This window comes from Callithrix jacchus, chromosome 22 (genome assembly GCF_049354715.1).
Source record: "Callithrix jacchus isolate 240 chromosome 22, calJac240_pri, whole genome shotgun sequence".
Lineage (NCBI taxonomy): Eukaryota > Metazoa > Chordata > Mammalia > Primates > Cebidae > Callithrix > Callithrix jacchus.
Window position 1 is genome coordinate 7,196,835 of NC_133523.1, and position 18,701 is coordinate 7,215,535.

The window sequence follows — 18,701 nt, forward strand, 5'->3', positions numbered from 1 at the left end:
CCTGCCATCACCCCCAGCCCCCACCCAGGGGTGTTTCGCTGGCCCTGCTTGCTGGATTCTGCGTGGCATTTGTTACTGGCCCTCACCGGCATTTGGTGTGGGGCCAAATTCTACGTCCACCCTGAGCCAGTGATTCTGGGTTTCTCTTCTCTGAGGATCCCGTTGCCCCTTGGCATGGCCTGGGCATCTCAGATGCAAGGCCCACCACACAACCCAGGCTGGCACTGGCTGCCCAGCTTCTGCCCAGTCCCACATAGCTCGGCTCTCCCGCTTCATTCACTCCTCTCCAGCCCCATCACCTCTCCACAAAGTCCAAGCCAACAGACCAAGCCGCCCCATGTCCCCAGCTGCCTCCTGCCGACACAGCAGCCTGTGTGACCCAGTCCAAGCACAAATCTGATTATATCCCTTGATGCTTAAAACCCCTTAATAGCCTAGAGCCTGATAATGGCTTCCCAGGCTTAGGACTAAGGACCACGCCCTGGTGCTGGGCCGTGCAGGACGTCTGGCACCCAGCCCCCCTCCAGGCACAGAAGAGCCTTACTAATCAGTTTCCAGAGCTGGGCCAGAGCCTGCCTGACTCCAAGGCTCGCTCTGACAGTGGGTGCCACCCTGGGAGGTGGCAGATGCCTGGGACAACAGAAGGGCTCTGAGAGGCAGGGGCTAGTGAGACCTGGGCAGCCAGGGACGGGATCACCCTTCCACAGCCATAGAGTCTCAAGGAGGTTTCTGGGCAGGACCCACTCCAAGGCCCCAGGCAGCGGAGGGACTGGCTGCCCGAGTCCAGAACTGGCTCTGCCGGGTGGGGCTGGGTGGTGTCTGGCCTGGGGCCCGGCCGCCCCACCTCCCGCAACAGCCAATCCGGGCCCAGGGCCAGGCACTCCTGAGCTGCAATCCCTCGGGCACCTGGGCAGCAGGAAGGAGGCTCAGACCATGATGTACAAACACGGCTGTATTGGGGGAAGGGAGGAGGGATGGGTCAGTCTTCTTTCAGGCTCCCGAACACGGCAGCTGGCACGCTCTGCTGCTCTAGCCGGACCTCTGTGGAGGAGGTGGGAGCCAGTCACCCTCCGGGCAGTGTCCTATCCTGAGGCCCGCCCTGCCCTGCTCCCCGCCAGGCACTCACCGTTGGGCTCCAGGTCCATCTCGTCCTCGTCCTCATCCTCGCCCAGCTGGATTTCCTCGGGGTTGACCTGCTGCGCCAGCTCTGCCAGCTCCTCCCTGGAGGCGTCGCTCCTGGGGACAGAACAAGCTGCCTCAGTTCCCCACCCCAGGACCCCGTGGGGCTGTCCCTGTCTTGTCCCCTCCCAGGACCTGCCCTCACCTCACGAACAGGATCTTGCTCTGGGCGCGCAGGGGCTGGTCTCGCTCTGCCTCGGCTGCCAGCTGTTCTGCACGCTGCTCCAACAGCTTCATGTCATCCATGCCGCTCTGCCCAGGGGCCAGGTCGGACACTGTGGGGTGAAAGCAGGGGCAACGGTGCCATGGGGGCCCCTCCCACACATCAGATGCCAAGCTGTCCTGGTCCCCCAGGCAATGGCCCTGCCCTCAAGGAGGTTCCCATGAAGCCCCAGGGCTCCCAGATCCAAAAAGGAAGGCCAGGTCAGGCTGAGATGCCCCAGCCGGCCAAGGTGAGCGATGGCTGCGTGCTCACCAGTGCCCGTGGCGCTGCCGGAGACCTTGAGCATCTGCGAGGCCATGAAGTTGACCTGTGTGTTGTATGTGGCCTGCACACTCCGCCGGATGCGCAGCATCTCCTTGACGGTGTCCTCGTTGCCATGCCGGACCTCAAAGTCCTTCCATGTCTGCCAGAACGCCCCGGTCGTCTGTGTGGGGGGCAGGGCAGGGCAGGTGCTCATGAGCTGGCTGGCTCCACCGTAGCCCCCAACCCAAATACCTGTTCTCCCACAGCCCCCAGCCCTACCCGGGGGTCGCAGATCTGGGAGCAGAAGCTGTAGATGGCCCGGGCGCGGTCGATCTCCCCCAGCTTGCACTCCATGTCTGCGAACCGCAGGCACATCTCACGTGCATGCTCATCGGACAGCACCTGCGCACGACGACGGGTCGGTGGGGGGTGGTTAGGGAGGCCAGGAAAGGTGAGGCCACGGGGAGTGAGGCCGGGGAAAGAGCCTGGGGGAGTGAGGCCTCAGAGAGTGAGACTGCAGGGAGTGAGGCCGGAAAGGGAGGCCAGGAGTGAGGCCACAAGGAGTGAGGCCTTGGGGAGTAAGGCCAGGGTGGAGTGAGAACAGGTTGGGCTGAGGCCAGGGGAAGTGAGGCCTCAGGAGAGTGAGGCCTTGGGAAGTGAGGCCAGGGGGAGTGAAGCCAGGGAGGAGTGAGGCCTCAGGAAGTAAGGCCAGTGGGAGTGAGGCCACAGGGAATAAGGCCAGGGGGAGTGAGGTCGGGAATGAGGTGCCGGGAGTGAGGCCTCAGGAAGTGACGCTGGGTACTGAGGCTGGGAGTGAGCCAGGGAGTGAGGGGGGCAGTGAGACCTAGGGTTGGAGTGAGGCTGGTGGGAAGGAGCAGTCATGTGGGAGGGTTGGGGGGTGAGGCTGCAGGGAGTGAAATGAGGGGGGTGAGACAGGGAGGGGGAGTGAGGCTGGGAGGAGTGAAGCCTCTGGGCAGTGAGGCCACAGGGACTGAAGCCACGGGGGAGTGAGGCCAGGGCGGGGGAAGGAGTGAGGCTGGGAGGGAGTGAGGCCGGGGGGGAAGAGTGAGGCTGGAGTGAAGGAGTAAGGCCTGGGGCAGTGAGGTGGGGTGGAGTAAGATGGAGGGGGAGTGAAGCCAGTGGGAGGGAGTGAGGTGGGGGAGTAGCTGAGGAGGTGAGGCTTTGAGGGGTGAGGCGGTGGCAGGGGGAGTGAGAGGCTGTCGGGGGTTGAGGCCGGGGGGAGTGAGGCCGCAAGGAGTAAGGCTGGGAGGCCTTGAGGAATGAGGCTGGGGACCTGGGGGGTGAGGTCTGGGGGTGTGTGGCCAGGAGGGATGGAGGGGGAGTGAGGCCAAGTGGGGTAAGACGGGTGGCATGAGGCTGGGGGGAGTGAGGCTGAAAGGGGTGAGGCCAAGAATGAGCCTGGGAGTGAGGCCGTGGGAGGGGGAGTGAGGCCGTGGCGGGGAAGGGAGTGAGGTGGGGGGCAGTGAGCACAGAATGCACAGGCAGTGAGGCAGGGGGAGGGTGAGGCGAGGAGGGGGTGTGAGGCCTTGGGAAGTGAGATGGGGTGGGTGAGACCAGGAGGCGTGAGGCCTAGGGGAGTGAGGCCACCGGGGAGTGAGGCCATGGGGGATAGTGAGGCAGGGGCGGGGAGGAGTGAATCAGTGTGGGGGGTAGGGGAGTGAAGTGGGGAGGAGGAGTAAGGTGGGGAGGCAGTGGCCATGAGAGATGTAAGCAGGGGTGACGCTGAGGGGGAAGGAGTAAGGTCGGGGGAGTGAAGTGGGGGAGAAGAAAGTTCAGGGGAGTGAAGCCAAGGATGGGGAGGGGAAGTGAGGCCAAGATGGGGTGAGGCCAGGGGGAGGGGGTGAGGCCGGGGGAGGGGGTGAGGCCTTGGGGGGAGTTAGGCCAGGGGGAGGCAGTAAGGCTTGTGGGGGTAGTGAGGCCAGGGTAGGGGAGTAAAGAGGGAGGCTGGGGGGAGTGAGATGGTGGCAGTGAGTCAGGGGGTTGGGGGAAGGAGTGCTGCCTCTGGGAATGAGGCCAGGGGCAGAGGCTGAGAGTGAGGACGAAGGGAGTCAGGTGGGAGAAGTGAGGCTGGGAGGCCTCCGGGAGTTAGGCCTGGGTCAGGGAGTGAAGCGGGGGAGGAGTGAAGCAGTGAAGGAGAAGGGCTATTCTAGGGGAGTGAAGGGAGGAGAAAGCCAGAGGAGGGAGAGTAGCCAAGGGGCATGTGAGGCCTCAGACGCTGAGGCCGGGTGGTAAGGCCATGCAGGGGAGGCTGAGGTGAGTGAGGCAGAGGGCTGGGGGAGTGAGGCCGGGGTTGGGGAGTGAGGCCTTGGCGGGGAGGCTGGGGTGAGTGAGGCAGGGGGATGGGAGTGAGGCCAGGCTGGGGGTAGTGAGTCCATGGGGAATAAATGAGGGGGTAGGCTCGGGGGCTCCCAACCACACCACAGCTATTCCGGAAGGCCCCTCCCCAGCCCCTCCCACCAGCCCGGCCCCCTTCGATGGGCACCTCGATGGCCTTCTGGTAGATGCCTCGGGTGTGGGTGACTCCGTAGATCTCGGCCGCCCGCTTGATGTAGATGTTGAACATGTCGTACTGCTGCGCAGGCTCCACGGCCCTGGTGGCGCGCTCGTACACGGCCATGGCATGCCGGGCCAGGCCCCACTCCTCCTCCAGCTGCGCATACAACAGGTACAAGGCTGTGTGGGGCAGCGGGGAGAGGGGAGCGTGGTCGGCCGGGGCTAGTCAGAAACCTGGCCTGCCTGCCCACCGCACTCCCTCTGCCCGCCTCACTCTTGGCATATTTTGGTGGGCAGCCATCCAGAGCCTGTTCAAACAGGTCCCGTGCCCGCTCCAGCTTGCGGCCCCCATAGCGGGCGATGAATTTGGTCAGGTAGGTGCTCCAGATGTCCGACACATTGGGCCACTTGAACAGCGAGATGCCGCGCTCATACGCCTGTTGCCAGAGGGGGAGTCACACGTTAAGAGTCTGTAGGTAGAGACCACTGGGAAGCTGGGATGTCCTTGGGTCACACCTGTAGGGAGCCTGCCAGGGTCTCGCTCAGGCCCTTCCCTGTCCATGCCTCCCTGTGCCTAATGACATTTATGGGGGTCTTTGCTCTGCACAATCTCCCTCTGAGAATCAAAAGAACAGGGGTGCCATGAGACCTGTGAAGCAAAGTCTGGTCCCATAGGAGGTGACATTATGGGTGACGGTGGGTGGCTCCCCAGCTCCGCTGACACTGGCTGCCAGTCCCCAGGGAGAAGGCCACACCCCCCCAGGCAGATGGGCAGGCAGCAGCATGTAGGCGCATGTACGACCTCCCCATTTGTGTATCTGCGTAAAGCCCACACGATCCATAGAAACACACAAACATGACCACTCTGGCCTCGGGACAGGACCTCAATATGGAGACATGCGCCTTGGGACAGGACCTTGACAAGGAGACACGCAAGACACCCCATGGCCCCCCTACAGGCCATCTCCTAAACTGTGAGGCAGGCAGAGACCACACACATTGGCACCAACACCCTCCCCACGAGTCATGGGTGTACATGGAAGCAGGACCCTGTACCCCCACAAAACATTGGTATGCTGAAATCTTAACCCATAGTATCTCAGGAGGTAGACTCCTTTGAAGACGAGATCATTAACTTAAACTGAGGGCATTAGGGGCTGCCTAATTGGTTATGACTGATATCCTTTCAAGAAGAAAAAATTTTAAATTTTAAATTTAAGAATTTTAAAAAGAAAAAATTTTGCTGGGCGAGGTGGCTCACACCTGTAATCCCAACACTTTGGGAGGCCAAGACAGGTGGATCACGAGGTCAGAAGTTCAAGACTAGCCTGACCAACAGCATAAAACCCCGTCTCTACTAAAAACACAAAAATTAGCCAGGTGCGGTGCCGCGAGCCTGTAATCCCATTCAGGAGGCCAAGGCAGGAGAACTGCTTGAACCCAGGAGGCAGAGGTTGCAGTGAGCAGATATGGTGCCACTGCATTCCAACCGTCTCAAAAAAAAAAGAAAAAAAGGAATTCCACAGTGACATACACAAAGAAAGAGCCACACAAAGCCACAGGGAAAAAGCAGCTATGTGTAAGCTGGAGAGAGAGGTCTCCGGAGGAACCAGCCCTGCCCAGGACTTGATCCCAAACTTCCAGCTGCCAGGACTCATAGAAGCTGGGTCTCTGCTGTTCAAGCCACCTAGTCTCTACTGTGTCTCAAAAGCCCCAGCAAACTTGTAAGCTGCTAAGGCCCCTGGGAAGAGACACGGCCATCCGGGGCCTCTGGGTCCGCCCTGGCCCCTCACCTTGAAGCTCTCCTCGAAGTATTTGTGCTCTTCCAGGAACATGGCATAGTTGATGACGATCTGGGGTGTTGCGATGCGCAGGTCCAGGATGCGGTCGTATACGGCCTTGGTGGACTGCAGGGATGGGGAGGGGACAGGTCGGAGCTGGCTCTGGAGCCAAGTCTGGGCCCCGGCCCTCCCTGGCCACAGGCAGCTCACCTGGAAGGTGCCGAGGCTCTCCTCCAGGTCAGCGAGCATGGACCACACCTTCAGTGACTTGTACACACGGTTCTGCACGGGCTCTGAGCCGTCAAAGTACTCAGCCCGGCGGGCAGGCAGCGCCGTGGCCTTCTGCAGAGGGAGAGGGTGGCTGGGGAGCTCAGGGGCTGTTCCCGGCCCTGGCCGTACAACCTGCAGCCCCCACCCCAAAGCCCAGGCCCATTCTCACCCGCAGCAGCCGCAGGGCCTCGTCATAGTTCTCGTGCCGGAGCTCCAGCTCCCCGCACTGACACCATACGCTTGCCAGGTCATCCACCTGCTTGAAGTTCACCTTGGTGGCCTTCTCCAGGATGACACGGGCCTGCCAGGGAGGACAGAGTCCAGGCTGAGACACATGCATGCACACACACACGTACACACAGGCACATGCAGCAGGGTGCTCACATCGTCCAGCTGCCCGTTGTCCTCATAAAACTTGGCAAATGCCACCCACAGTGTGTGGGGCTTGCCTGTGGCCTTGAAGGGGTCCACCGTCTGCACAGCCTCTGTGTAGGTGTTGATGATCTGGGACAGGAGGGAGGAGGAAGTCATATGGGACTCAGGACTCTGCAGGTGACTGGGGGGGCAGAGCTGTGGCTCTGAGGGGCAGGGCCTGGAGGGTGCCGTGGCCCCTGGGGGAAGAGGCCAGGAAGGAACAGTAGCTCTGAGGGGTGGGGCCAAGAGGGAGCTGTGGCCCCCTAAGGGTCGGGGCCAGGGCCAGGAGCACTGTGGCTCTGGGAGCAAGGCTAGGGCAAGACAAGAACCCCAAGATCAGAAGTAGAATAAGACCTACTAAGCACAGGTAGGCCCCTAGGAGGTGACATTATGGGTGAAGGTGGGTGGCTCCCCAGTCCTGCAGAAAACTGTGGCCCCGAGAGGCCAGGCCCCCATGGCCCTCAGGGGCAGGACTAGGACAGGCTTCACACACCTCCCGGGGGCGGCCCTGGTGCAGGGCAACACGCTTATGCCACTCGTGCACGTGGTGTGGGTTCTGGCGCAGCAGGACGCTGTTGAGGAGCAGGGGCCGCCGGCTGATGAGCTGCTCAAAGCGGGCTAGGCGCAGCTCCAGGTCCACATCGTCTGGGAGTCACGGACATGTTCATGAGAGGCAGAGGCCCAGGACGCAGATCCCCGCATGCCACCACCTCTGCTCCCAACCCTCACTCCACTCCAGACCCTAGCCAAGTTCTCTGGGCCCTACACACTCAGCTTGGGGATCTACCTGAGCCCCGCCCCTACCCCAGCAGATACCCCATCCTACTCCACTGTTCCCCTAGCCCTCTTGCCCTGCCAGGCTCTGACCCAGGCCTGAGACGTGACCCCATTCCTGGCTCCTCCAAGACCCCCACACCCCCTGCCTCCACCCAGCTTCCTTCCCGGGGCTGCTCCACCTAAGACATGCCCTGCCCCCACCTGCCAACGTCCATTCAGCTCTCTCCCCACCAGCCGGGTCCCCCAGAGGCTGACCCTCCTCCTCACGCCCCAGCTCTGAGGCGGTCTCCATCTTTGCAGCGATCATGCTCTCCTCGAACTGGGCGTAGCTGTCAAACACCTGTGTGAAGTCCCGCACGGTCATCACTGTCCGGATGGCCTCCTCGTACACGTCCCGAGCCTGTAGCGACCCAGGGAGGGGGAGTTAAGAGGAAACTGACACAGGGGACAGGCAGCAGCACCCTCAGCAGCAGCCCCACTCTGCAACCCCTGAGGGCCTTCCAGGCCCCCCCGCAGCACCTCTGGGCAGTGATCCCAGCACAGAGCCTCGGAGTCAAGTCTTCTCACCCCCTACGCTGCTGGGGTGATCCTGGGACCTCCTCAGTAAACCGGGTGACTGCCCTCTGTGCAGTGACCTCAAGGCTTGACTGAGACATGTGTGTGAAGCACTCGGCACCCAACAGGTAGCCAAAACCCCCCAGCGCCTATGGGTCCACCCTGCAGGGACCCTCACCTCAGCTCATCCTCGGAGAGCTCAGACTTTGCTCCAAAGCGCCCCTCTCCCCTGCCTGACCCTCTTCCCTAGTTCACCCATCCCCCTGCTGCTCACCGACCCCAGCTCAGGCCCCCCCTCTTTACCCAGCCCTGACGGGTCTTACCCTGCTGCCTCTGACAGCCTTGGCATACACATGTCCCTGGAAGGAGCGCTGGGAAATGCATGCCTGCTCCCACTCCACTGGTGGACCCCAGTCAGCAGCATTGCCAGCCCCTCTTTGGCTCAAAAGGCTCCCAACCTATTGTCTCTCGGTTCCTGTGATTCCCTGCTCTTGGCTCCAGCCCCATTCTGCTCCCACTGCCCCAGAGCTTCCTGCTCCAATGCCTGACAAGAGCCATAGTCAGCTGACCCCTGAGGGACTGGCCCTCACATGAGGTACCTACTCAGTGCTCTGCCTACATCACCGTGCTGACTGGTGACAGGGAGGGACTGCCACCTTGATTTTACAAATGAGGACATCAGGCTGGGTGCAGTGGCTCATGCCTATAATGTCAGCACTTTGGGAGGCCGAGGCTGGTGGATCACGAGGTCAAGAGATCGAGACCATCCTGGTCAACAAGGTGAAACCCCGTCTCTACTAAAAATATAAAAATTAGCTGGGCATGGTGGTGCGCACCTGTAGTCCCAGCTACTCGGGAGGCTGAGGTAGGAGAATTGCTTGAACCCAGGAGACGGAGGTTGTAGTGAGCCGAGATGGTGCCATTGCACTCCAGTCTGGGTAACAACAGTGAAACTCCGTCTCAAAAAAAAAAAAAAAAAAAAATGAGGACCTCCATCCTTAGTAGGGGCAAAGCCACACAGCCAGAGGGGAAACTTTGAGCGCAAGTCTGGCTGACTCTAGGGTTGGTGTGCTTGCGGGAAGGAATCGCCCCCTCCACTCACTCGGATGGCAATTGTGTGCAGGGACATGCATGTCTGTCACAAATACTATGTTTTCTTTTCCTTTTTTTTTTTTTTTTTTGAGATGGAGTCTCCCTCTTGTTGCCCAGGCTGGAGTGCAGTGGCGCCATCTCAGCTCACTGCAACCTCTGCCTCCTGCCTGCCTCAGCCTCCCAAGTACCTGGGATTACAGGCGCCTGCCACGCCTGGCTAATTTTTGTAATTTTGGTAGAGACAGGGTTTCACTATCTTGGCCAGGCTGATCTTGAACTCCTGCCTCAGCCAGGCTGACCTTGTGGTCCACCCGCCTCAGCCTCCCTAAGTGCTGGGAATACTGGCATGAGCCACCACCCCTGGACTGTTTTCTTTCTTTCTTTTTGAGATAGTGTTTCACTCTGCTGCCTAGACTAGAGTGCAGTGCTGTGATCTCAGCTCACTGCAACCTCCACTTTCCAGGTTCAAGTGATTCTCCTGCCTCAGCCTCCTCAGTAGCTGTAATTACAGGTGCCCACCACCATGCCCAGCAAATTTTTGCATTTTTAGTAGAGACGGGGTTTCACCATGTTGGCCAGGCTGGTCTTGAACTGCTGACCTCAAGTGATCCGCCCCCGCTCGGCCTCCCAAAGTGCTGGGATTATAGGCGTGCACCACCACACCTGGCCACACATGGCACATTTTCTGCCTGTGCGTGTGTCAATGTATGCCCCCGAGTGTCAGGAGTCCCCGGCCTGAACCCAGAGCCCCACGCGCCGGTGTGCACCTTCTCAAAGTGGCCGCTGCGGATGTAGTAGTCGGCGAGTGAACACCAGAGTTTGCCCAGTTGGTCAGTGAAGCGGGTGAGGCCCCCACGGATGATGGCGTCCACGTTGAGGGACTGGACCTTGTCCGGGTTCTGGGAGATGAGGTCGCACAGCTCGTGCCACAGCTGCAGGGCATGGGGTGGAAGGAGTCTCGAGCTCAGTCACAGAGCAGGCAGCCCTCCCACCCAGCTCCCGGTTCCCGGGAGGCCCACCTGGTAGTTGGACTTGCCGGCCTTGGACACGAAACGCTCGTCGTTCACCACTGTGGCCAGGCGCTGTGCAGCTTCATCCAGCCGGTCACTTGACTTGAGGTACTCGATGTACTCCTCTGCGCTCTCAGGACTCAGCTGGGGACCGACCCACCTCTCTGGCAGTCAGTGAGGTGGCAGGGCCACACCCACATCCCAAAATTCAGTGGCTCTGGGGCGCCCCCCACCCATTTACCACTGTCTTGGACAAAAGCAAGCCCTGTCAAACCAGCCTCAGCCCCACTGGTCCAGCCCTGGTTCCTACTGGTCTAGCATCAGCCCCATTGGGTTAGGCGCTTAACCCCCTATGGGTCCAGCCTGACTAGACCATCTTTGGACTTTCTGGGTTAGCTTTGACCCACAAGAACACAGCCTTGACTACAGTGGTCTAGCCTCAGTCCCAATGGTCCAGTCCTGGTCCTTTTGGGTTCGACTTTACCTTCCACCCATAATGGGTCCAGCCTTGGCTCCAATGGTCGAGCCTCAGTCCTGACTGGCCTAGCCTTGGCCCCTTTGGGTTAGCCTTGATCCCATGGGTCCAGCCTTGACTACTACTACTACTAAGAGACCTTAGGAAACAGGAATTGCCCAGGTGCAAGTCTCAGTTTAAGAGAATACGTGGGGCTGATTACTTGCAGCAAAGAGAGGCGACCCATGGAAGACACCACATTGGCTCTCAAAGCTTTTTCAAAGCACATGAGGCCTAAAGTAAGTGGGAGAGGTCCCATCAAGGCTTGGAGAGGGAGTGAAAGTGTTGGGAGGTCCTCATTCTTGGGTAGATGAGTGGGAAGGACACGGGCAGCCTATCCAGGCCCAAATCAGGGCATGGCATCTATGGCCAGGTGGAGACAGCACTGTTCTGTGATGATAGCTTCTCCTGGAAAAGCTGAGCCCAGCACCAGTGTAGTCAAGCCCAGGTGTCCAGCCTGGGCCCCATCGGTCTAGCCTCAATCCTGACTGTTCCAGCTTAGACTCCAAGTGTCACAGAACAGATACTGTAAGTTTGAACAAACCATGCCACACTCTCCACCCTGCCTGCTGTACATCCCCACAGTTCTCTCCACCTACTATTCTTGGCCCTCATGGCTGTGGTTTTATTCTGGTTCATGCCATCAGCTCATATGCATCTGTCTTCCTAGTGAGACTAAAAGGTACGTGCAGACAGGAAGTGTCGTAGTCACATGGTCCTCAGCACCCATCTCTATGCCTAATGCGAAACTGGTATAAGCAAACTGTTTGGAAAATAAACACAAGAATCATGAACAACAAAACACAAGTGTCTCCAGGAGCCTCTTCCCACATACTGTCTGTTAGGTGGCATCCTACACAGAGCTGGTGTCCCAGTGAGGCTGTTTCTGGAAACTCTAACCTGGGGAACTAGCACACCTGCTGGGCTCACCTTGAGGAAGCGCCGGTAGCCACGCACAGCTGTCTCGGGCAGTGGGTGTGAGCGCAGGAAGCGCAGATACAGGGGCCAAATTCGAGAGTGCTGTGTGATGGGCAGCGCCCGGAGGGCACGGTCGAAGGTGCGGCGGGTGTGTGTGACACGCCCCTGGTCCATCAGGAACTGGCAGTAATCTAGCCACAGACGGGGCATCTGGGGATATGGGGAGAGGCGGCTGGGGCTAAGCCATGGACTCCTTGACCTAGCCACAGACACTCGATGTCCTGTGGCTGAGCCACACCTAGGGCCACCACATAAATGCAGGGGGACCAAGAAACCCCCAGCTCCAGGACTGAATCCAACCCAACTTCCCATGCAGAGAAGCAACAGGACTCCAAGCCCCCATCCCTATTATACTGAGCCAGCCCCCACACCCACCCCACCCACCACCATGGACTGAGCCCCACCTCCCCACTCATCCCCTTGCCCAGGCCCAAACCTTGTGCATAAACACAAAGGCCCTCTCATGACAGTTGTTGACATCTTCATAGGCGGGGTCGGTCACACAGCGATGCTTCACCTGTGCCCGACGTGCCTTCAGGTATCGGTACCAGAGTTTGTAGCTGGGGAACAGGAGGTGACAGACGCTGATTGGTCAGCTTTATGGACCCTCCCAGAACCGCCTGCCCTGCCCCAGTTGGCAACTGTGAGAAGAAGGGGTATGGAGTGGGGGTGGTGGCATGTCTCAGCAATGACGGGACAGACTGGGACATCAGGGAAGGTGTGCTGACCCATCAAAGGATTTACAAGTCATCAATGGAACACAAAGCAATCACCTGGGACCTGTCTGCCAGTTTTGTTATAATGGGACCAGGTGGTGTGGGGGCTGGTGGGCAGGGCAGCTGGAGCCATTCCCACCTGCAAGGCAGGAGCTTGAGTGCCCGCTCGTACAGCTGATTGAGCCTGGGCTTCGGGGAGCCCTGTTTGAACTCAATGTAGCGAAGCCAGCATTTGACAGAGAACTGGTTCCGCATGATTTCTTCCTCATAGGGGAGGTCCTCTTCCTCCTGCCAGGGCCAGGGAATGGGAAGAAGAGAGACCTACCCTCAGAGCCTGTGTGCAGCACCACCCCACTACTAGGGCTCAGGTCCAAACTCTGGACTTTTACCCGGACCCCACCACCCACCAAGGAAGTCAGGTCACTGGATGCCCAGACACCGAGACACTGGTCCAGAACTTCACCTTCAGAATTCGACTCCCCACAACTGAACCCAAACCATCAGACTTCTGGTTTAGGGCTCTGGGCCAGGCATGAGTTCGCATCACCACCTGCTCTCTGCCCCAGATTATCTGACTCCTTAGACAGCAAGGCCCTGGCCCAGATGCCAGGCCTCTGTCCTGGACACCAGACCTCAGTTCTTCAAAACATGCCTCTTCAGCTGGGCACAGTGGCTCATGCTTGTAATCTCAGCACACTGGGAGGCTGAGGTGGTCAGATCACCTGAGGTCGGGAGTTTGAGACCAGCCTGACCAACCTAGAAAAACTCTGTCTCTACTAAATATACAAAATTGGCTGGGTTGCAGTGGCTCACGCCTGTAATCCCAGCACTATGAGAGAGCAAGGCAGGCAGATCACCTGAGGTGGGGAGTTCAAGACTAGTCTGACCAACATGGAGAAACCCTGTCTCTACCAAAATTACAAAATTAGCCGGGCGTGGTGGAACATGCCTGTAATCCTAGCTACTCGGGAGGCTGAGGCAGGAGAATTGCTTGAACCTGGGAGGCAAAGGTTGCAGTGAGCTGAGATCGTGCCACTGCACTACAGCCTGGGAACAAGAGGGAAACTCCACCTCAAAACAAACAAAATTAGCCGGGGGTGGTGGCACATGCCTGTAATCCCAGCTACTCCGGAGGCTGAGGCAGGAGAATTGCTTGAACCTGGGAAGCAGAGATTGCAGTGAGCCGAGACTGTGCCATTGCACTACAGCCTGGGCAACAAGAGCAAACCTCCGTCTCAAAAAAAAAAAAAAAAAAAAAAGTGCCTCTTCCCAGATACCAGGCCTTCTGCCTCTCAGGCTCCCCTTGTCACCACTCCAGGCCCAGATAACCAGACCTTTATCTCAGCCACCAGGGCTCTCAGATCCAGGTTCCAAAGCACTCTGCCCCAGAAGTTAAAAGCTAGGCTTTTATCTCATAAGAGGAGTTATGGTCCAGAAGTCAAGCCTGTAACTCTGGCCACCAACAATCTGATGAAGATGTCATGCCTCTACTCCAGACAGTAAATAATTCACTGGCCATCGCCTCACAAGCTCCACATCACCAGGGTTCTTCTAGCCTGACCCCCAAATCTTTACCCCAGAAACTGTAATGCTGCAGTCCAGGCCTAGACCGCTATCCAGAAAACCAAGCCTTCATCCCGGAAACCAGAGCCCGGGGTTCGTAATCACGCCTTTACTTCAAACACCGTTCTTTACCTCTCAAGATTCAGTTATGCCACCTCCCTCCTCACCCATTCCCTGAACGCCTCCATTTCCGCCCCTGGCTTGGGAAGCTAGACGCTTCACTTCGACAGTAGTTTTCTACTCAGGCCCCAAAATACACCACCATATCTTTACTCCTGGCCAGTCCTGTGCGGACATCACCATACGGTTTCTGTCCCGTTAGGGTTCCCAGCCCCGCCTGGCAGCTTTGGCCTAAATCCCCTTGGCGAACAGGCCTCGATCGCCTGCGGCGTCCAGGTCCCAATGCCCCAAGGCAGGCCACCCCCGGCAACTCTGCGGACTCACGAAGACAAGGTCCGGCCGCTCGGGCCGCGAGAGTCGCGCCATCACCACCATTTTCCTGGATGCCCAGGCACAGGCGAGAGTCGCGTATTTATGACGTCTAAAATTACGGCCCGCCTCTCCACGCCAGACCCATTTTCTATTGGTTAAATCCTTCTTGACTGACAGGCTCGCGTTACCGGCCCTCGTTTCGACGCCGCCAGCGACCGGAAGCAGATATCGGGCGCCCGAAGACTACGTCATGAAGACACACATTGGCCAATCAGCTTCAGTAGTGGAGCGTGCGAAACACCAATGAACTTCTGTCTTGCTGGAGTGTCGGCTTTGGGCGGAAGTGGCTTTCTTGACCGGGAGAAACGAGATGGGGGTGAAGGTGGAGGTATTTCGGGTCAGTGAACACAGGAGTGGGTTGGGAGGCTGGGCAGGGGATCTTCCCGGATCTGAGGATGAGGCTGGAGATCGGGGACTTTTCAAACGAAGAAGGCGCTCCAAGGAGAAAGCTCTTGAGATTTGAGAGGAACTTTTCTGGCTGGAAATCCAGGAGAGGGGACACTAGGTTGGGGGTTCTCGGATTTGGGCTTCTGGGTTTGGGGGCTGTGAGAGGGCTGGTGTGAGGAAGGACCTCAGAGAAGGGTGACCAGAGAAGGGGGCTCTAAAGAAGGAAAACTTAAGATCCTGGGGCAGCTCTCGGGCTCGTGGTGGGTGGGTGTCTCTGATAGGAAGACTCCTCTAGACTTAGAGAAGTAGAATTGAAGAGTGAGGCCTCCTGGGCTTGGGGGTGCTCCCGCGATCTTAAGTGTGGAAGGGTAATGAGATCTCCAGGAGATGCTTTTGAATGTAGCTGGGGCGGTGTGCGTGTGTGTGTGTGTGTGTCTGTCTGTCTGTCTTTGAGAGGAAGACTCCATTTCAGAGGGGACTTTCAGGAATTAGGCCTCCTGGATTATAGGAGTTACGCTTTAGGGCGTGAGGCTTGGGAGTTCTGGAGTTCTTGGGGAGGCCCTGAGGAGGAGCTCCTGGTTCCTGGACTCTACAGTAGAATGGGTCCCCCAGGCTCTGAGCAGCCTCTGCATGTTGCTTGTGGGGGGGGGGGGGGCGGGGAACTCACCTCACCCACCCTCTGCTATTCCAGATGATACTCTACCTCACTTTCCCTGTGGCTATGTTCTGGATTTCCAATCAGGCCGAGTGGTTTGAGAACGATGTCATACAGCGCAAGGTGGGCATAAGAGGAATGTCCAAGGGTTCATTGCAGAGGTGGGAGAGGGTGCGGGGCACCAATCTGCTGGGGACCCATGTCTGCCTCCCATGAGCCTACCTTGCCCTGGGTGTGGGGCTCTGGAGGCTCTTGACTCATGTCCCAGTTGTGATTTTTCCCTACAGAGGGAGCTATGGCCACCTGATAAGGTAAGCAATCTCCTGTTCTTCCTACCACAGGGATGGAGGAGGCTGGATTCCTGTGTCCAGGATGGGTTTCAGATGAAAATTTTAGGCCGAGTACAGTGGCTCATGCCTGTAATCCCAGGGCATGGGAGGCTGAGGCAGTGGATCACTTGAGGTCAGGAGTTCAAGACCAGCCTGGCCAACATGGTGGAACTCCATGTCTACAAAAATATCAAATTTAGCCAAGCATGGTGGCGGGCGCCTATAATCCCAGCTGCTCGGGGGGCTGAGGCAGGAGAATCACTTGAACCCAGGAGGCAAAGGTTACAGTGAGCCCAAGATTGTGCCACTGCACTCCAGCCTAGGCGACAGAGAATTCATCTCAAGAAAGGAAAGTTTTATCCTCGGCCATGAGTAGGGAACTGAGCAGAGGAGTGGGTGGTTTCCTTATTGCCTTCTCCTGGAAGAATGAAGCGGATCCCACTTGGATCCTGTTGTAATTGGCAGGGGACTTCCAGTAGAGACACTGAAACTTGAAGCCGTGGTCTGGGCAGGGTGGTGAGAGAATGGGAAAGGGATCTAGTCCCTGAGGTGTGCACCCCTCCACCCTTCCTGTCCCCCTTCACCCCTACTTCCCCGCCCCTAGCGTCAGGAGTTAGAAGAATTCAAAGAGAGGATACGGAAGCAGCGGGAGGAGAGGCTCCTTCGTGCTGCCCAGCGGAACTCCTGAGGCCTCCAAGTGGGCGTCCTAGCCCCTCCCCTGATGAAATATACACATACTCAGTTCCTTTTGCTCATGGAAGTGTTTTATTTCTTTTATCAGCTTTTGGGGGCCAAGTGAGGCCCAAGATGGCTCAGGCCCTCAGGGGGCTTGTGTTGGGGGTTGAGGGCTGCTGTTCCGACGGAAGCCAAGAGCAGTCGGGTCCTGAGGGGTGAGCAAGGGTTGGGGACTGAGGGTCCCAGCTCGTTTCTGTGCTCCGTCCTGTGGATGAAGAGGGGTCAACCAGGCGGAGGGCTCAAGAGCAGTGCCAGCCAGAGGTGGCAAACATTGGAGAGAGAGTGCTGGTGGGCACATGTCCCACCTCATCCTGAGGACTGGTCTGTGTCTGCCCTCAATATCTGCCATTTAGGGTGATATGTGAGTGTGAGGTGGCAGGTCTTGGGGTCCTCGCTGGGGTCTTGATCAGAACCCGAGCTTCATGTATGTATGACATCAACACATGTGAGTATGCAGATATATGTATCCTGTGCGTGAGCTCACATGCCCTCCTCCCTGGGATATCTTCCTAGAAAGGGGTCCTATTTTCTCCCTTTGGCCTCCCCAGAATCTTCAGACTTGGGGGCAGGAGCCACAGTTTCAGCCGTGGGTCTGACACTGGCATGGCCCCTGTATAACCTTGGGTCCCCCTACCCCATGCCTTGGCCTTGGTCCCCCTATCTGAAGTCAGGGTGGAGGATGGACAGGTGGGGCAGTCCCTATTCCCTCCTGGCTGGGGTGGGGGGCAGGATCGGAGAGCATGGCCTGGCAAGTATCTCCTCAGCACCGACAGAACATCACCTACCTTGGGCCCCACGGGCTGGAAGCCAGGCAGGTTGCTGACTGTCACACGTTGGTCATCCATGCGGCGGCCCTGGGTGCTGGCCAGCATGTCCATGAGGCTGTCCATCTCGGGTGTGGGGCCGCTCTCTGTGTGGATGTATACAGACTTCAGAGGACACAGCTGGACTGGCCCCCAACCCCACCCCTTCGCCCCATGCAGATGCTTCAGGGTGCACCACCACCTCCCACATGCCGTGCCCCCAGGCCTTCCAGATGACCACTCGCCCTGCACTCCCGCCCCGTTCATGCCCCATGGACAGCACCCCTGTGCCCACGCTCACCACTCTTGGTGGTCTGGCCTGGCCCGGCCTGCAGTGAACAGCGCTGCCCCTCCATCCGGTCACCCTGCACGTGGCTCAGCAGATTGAAGAAGCCCTCCTGGTCTGGGGAGCCCGCCTGAGGACAGACCTGCTCAGTCTGGTTGGCCCTTCAGCTTAGGGGCCCCTCCCCAGCCCTCCCAGCCCACTGGCTCCCACCCTGACCCCGGGGCCTGCCATCCCCTCTTCCTCAGATCTCACCATGGTCCCTGCCGATCCCCTCTGCAGAGCTGCTCTGAATGAGACATGAGTCTCCTTCCCAATCCCGGCCCCCACCCCAGCGGTCCCAGCCAGCAGTGCCACTTCACGTGGTGCCGCCTCAAGGGACAAGCTGCGATGCCAGCATCCCACCGTCCTAGATTGGGGCCTGAGGAGTGTGGCCTGAGAGCTGGGACACGAATCAGGGAAACACGGCCCAGGAGCCACCCCCAGGTCCCAGCATCTCCCATCAACAGGGGTCCACACGAAGAGCTCTGCCCTCTACCCTGGGGCCTGGCACTCAGACCTCCAAGCCCACCAGCCCCTGTCTGCAGCCATAAGTGGATCAGGGGGTCCTAGGAGACTCACTCGCTAATTAGGTGCCCTACAAACTAATTAGTCTTGTCAATTATGGGCTCTGAGACCTTGAGCTGGGGTTGGGGTGGGGGCAGGGCCCTCTCACCTCCGTACAGGGGCCTGAGCCTTCCTCTGTCTTCTCCTCCAGATCCATCATGTCACTGGACTCCAGTCACTTTCCTGCTGGCCTCTGTCCTAGCCCAGTGCCAGAGAGGGCCTTTTAAATGTCTGGGACGTGGGGGTGTGCCATCTCCAAATCCCTAGCTCATGCCCCATCTGCTCCCACCCAAGCTTAAGCCCCATAAAGATCATCCAGATAATTGTTTGCCCACAACGATGCCGGATCTGGCATGGGGGGTAGGGGGCAGGGTGACCTGAGCTTGGACCTCACTGGACCCAGCAGCAATGACCAGACCCCCAAGGACTGTCGGGTGTGGTGTCACAAAAGGCCTGAGCTGCATCCCGGAGAAGGCAGGATAGGGTAGTAGCCGGCTTGGGTGGGGACTTGCAGGTGTCCCCACCCAGCCACCCAGGTCTCCCTGCTGGCTCCTGGAAGGGCAGCTGCCACCTGCAATCAGT

General features: G+C 58.7%; 3 protein-coding genes across 7 annotated transcripts; 1 reads left to right on the plus strand and 2 right to left on the minus strand.

Annotated features, from left to right (window-relative positions):
* Window positions 1-934: 934 nt before the first annotated feature.
* On the minus strand, window positions 935-14,340 carry XAB2 (XPA binding protein 2). 2 transcript variants are annotated; one of them, XM_035286956.3, is made up of 19 exons: window positions 14,274-14,340; window positions 12,406-12,554; window positions 11,987-12,110; window positions 11,503-11,700; window positions 10,068-10,202; window positions 9,816-9,980; window positions 7,657-7,801; window positions 7,118-7,269; window positions 6,595-6,714; window positions 6,380-6,511; window positions 6,151-6,282; window positions 5,953-6,066; window positions 4,434-4,596; window positions 4,149-4,339; window positions 1,925-2,047; window positions 1,655-1,826; window positions 1,325-1,454; window positions 1,127-1,236; window positions 935-1,041 (listed from the first exon to the last, which is right to left on the minus strand). In XM_035286956.3, the coding sequence occupies exons 1-19, from the start codon at window positions 14,322-14,324 to the stop codon at window positions 980-982; spliced, it is 2,568 nt and encodes an 855-aa protein (XP_035142847.1). In that variant the 5' UTR covers window positions 14,325-14,340; the 3' UTR covers window positions 935-979. The 2 variants fall into 2 exon arrangements, with proteins under 2 accessions (XP_035142847.1, XP_035142848.1); XM_035286957.3 differs by lacking the exon at window positions 12,406-12,554.
* Window positions 14,341-14,590: 250 nt separating this feature from the next.
* On the plus strand, window positions 14,591-16,447 carry PET100 (PET100 cytochrome c oxidase chaperone). The gene is made up of 4 exons (XM_002761668.7): window positions 14,591-14,658; window positions 15,400-15,486; window positions 15,651-15,674; window positions 16,297-16,447. The coding sequence occupies exons 1-4, from the start codon at window positions 14,632-14,634 to the stop codon at window positions 16,378-16,380; spliced, it is 222 nt and encodes a 73-aa protein (XP_002761714.1). The 5' UTR covers window positions 14,591-14,631; the 3' UTR covers window positions 16,381-16,447.
* PCP2 (Purkinje cell protein 2) lies at window positions 16,435-18,318 on the minus strand. 4 transcript variants are annotated; one of them, XM_054250422.2, is made up of 4 exons: window positions 18,229-18,318; window positions 17,532-17,646; window positions 17,213-17,337; window positions 16,435-16,632 (listed from the first exon to the last, which is right to left on the minus strand). In XM_054250422.2, exons 1-4 carry the CDS (start codon window positions 18,277-18,279, stop codon window positions 16,513-16,515), a joined length of 411 nt encoding a protein of 136 aa, XP_054106397.1. In that variant the 5' UTR covers window positions 18,280-18,318; the 3' UTR covers window positions 16,435-16,512. The 4 variants fall into 4 exon arrangements, with proteins under 4 accessions (XP_054106397.1, XP_035142851.1, XP_008985357.1 ...); XM_035286960.3 differs by having other exon boundaries at window positions 17,532-17,658; XM_008987109.5 differs by lacking the exon at window positions 18,229-18,318 and adding an exon at window positions 17,769-17,808.
* Between the last annotated feature and the right edge of the window lie 383 nt (window positions 18,319-18,701).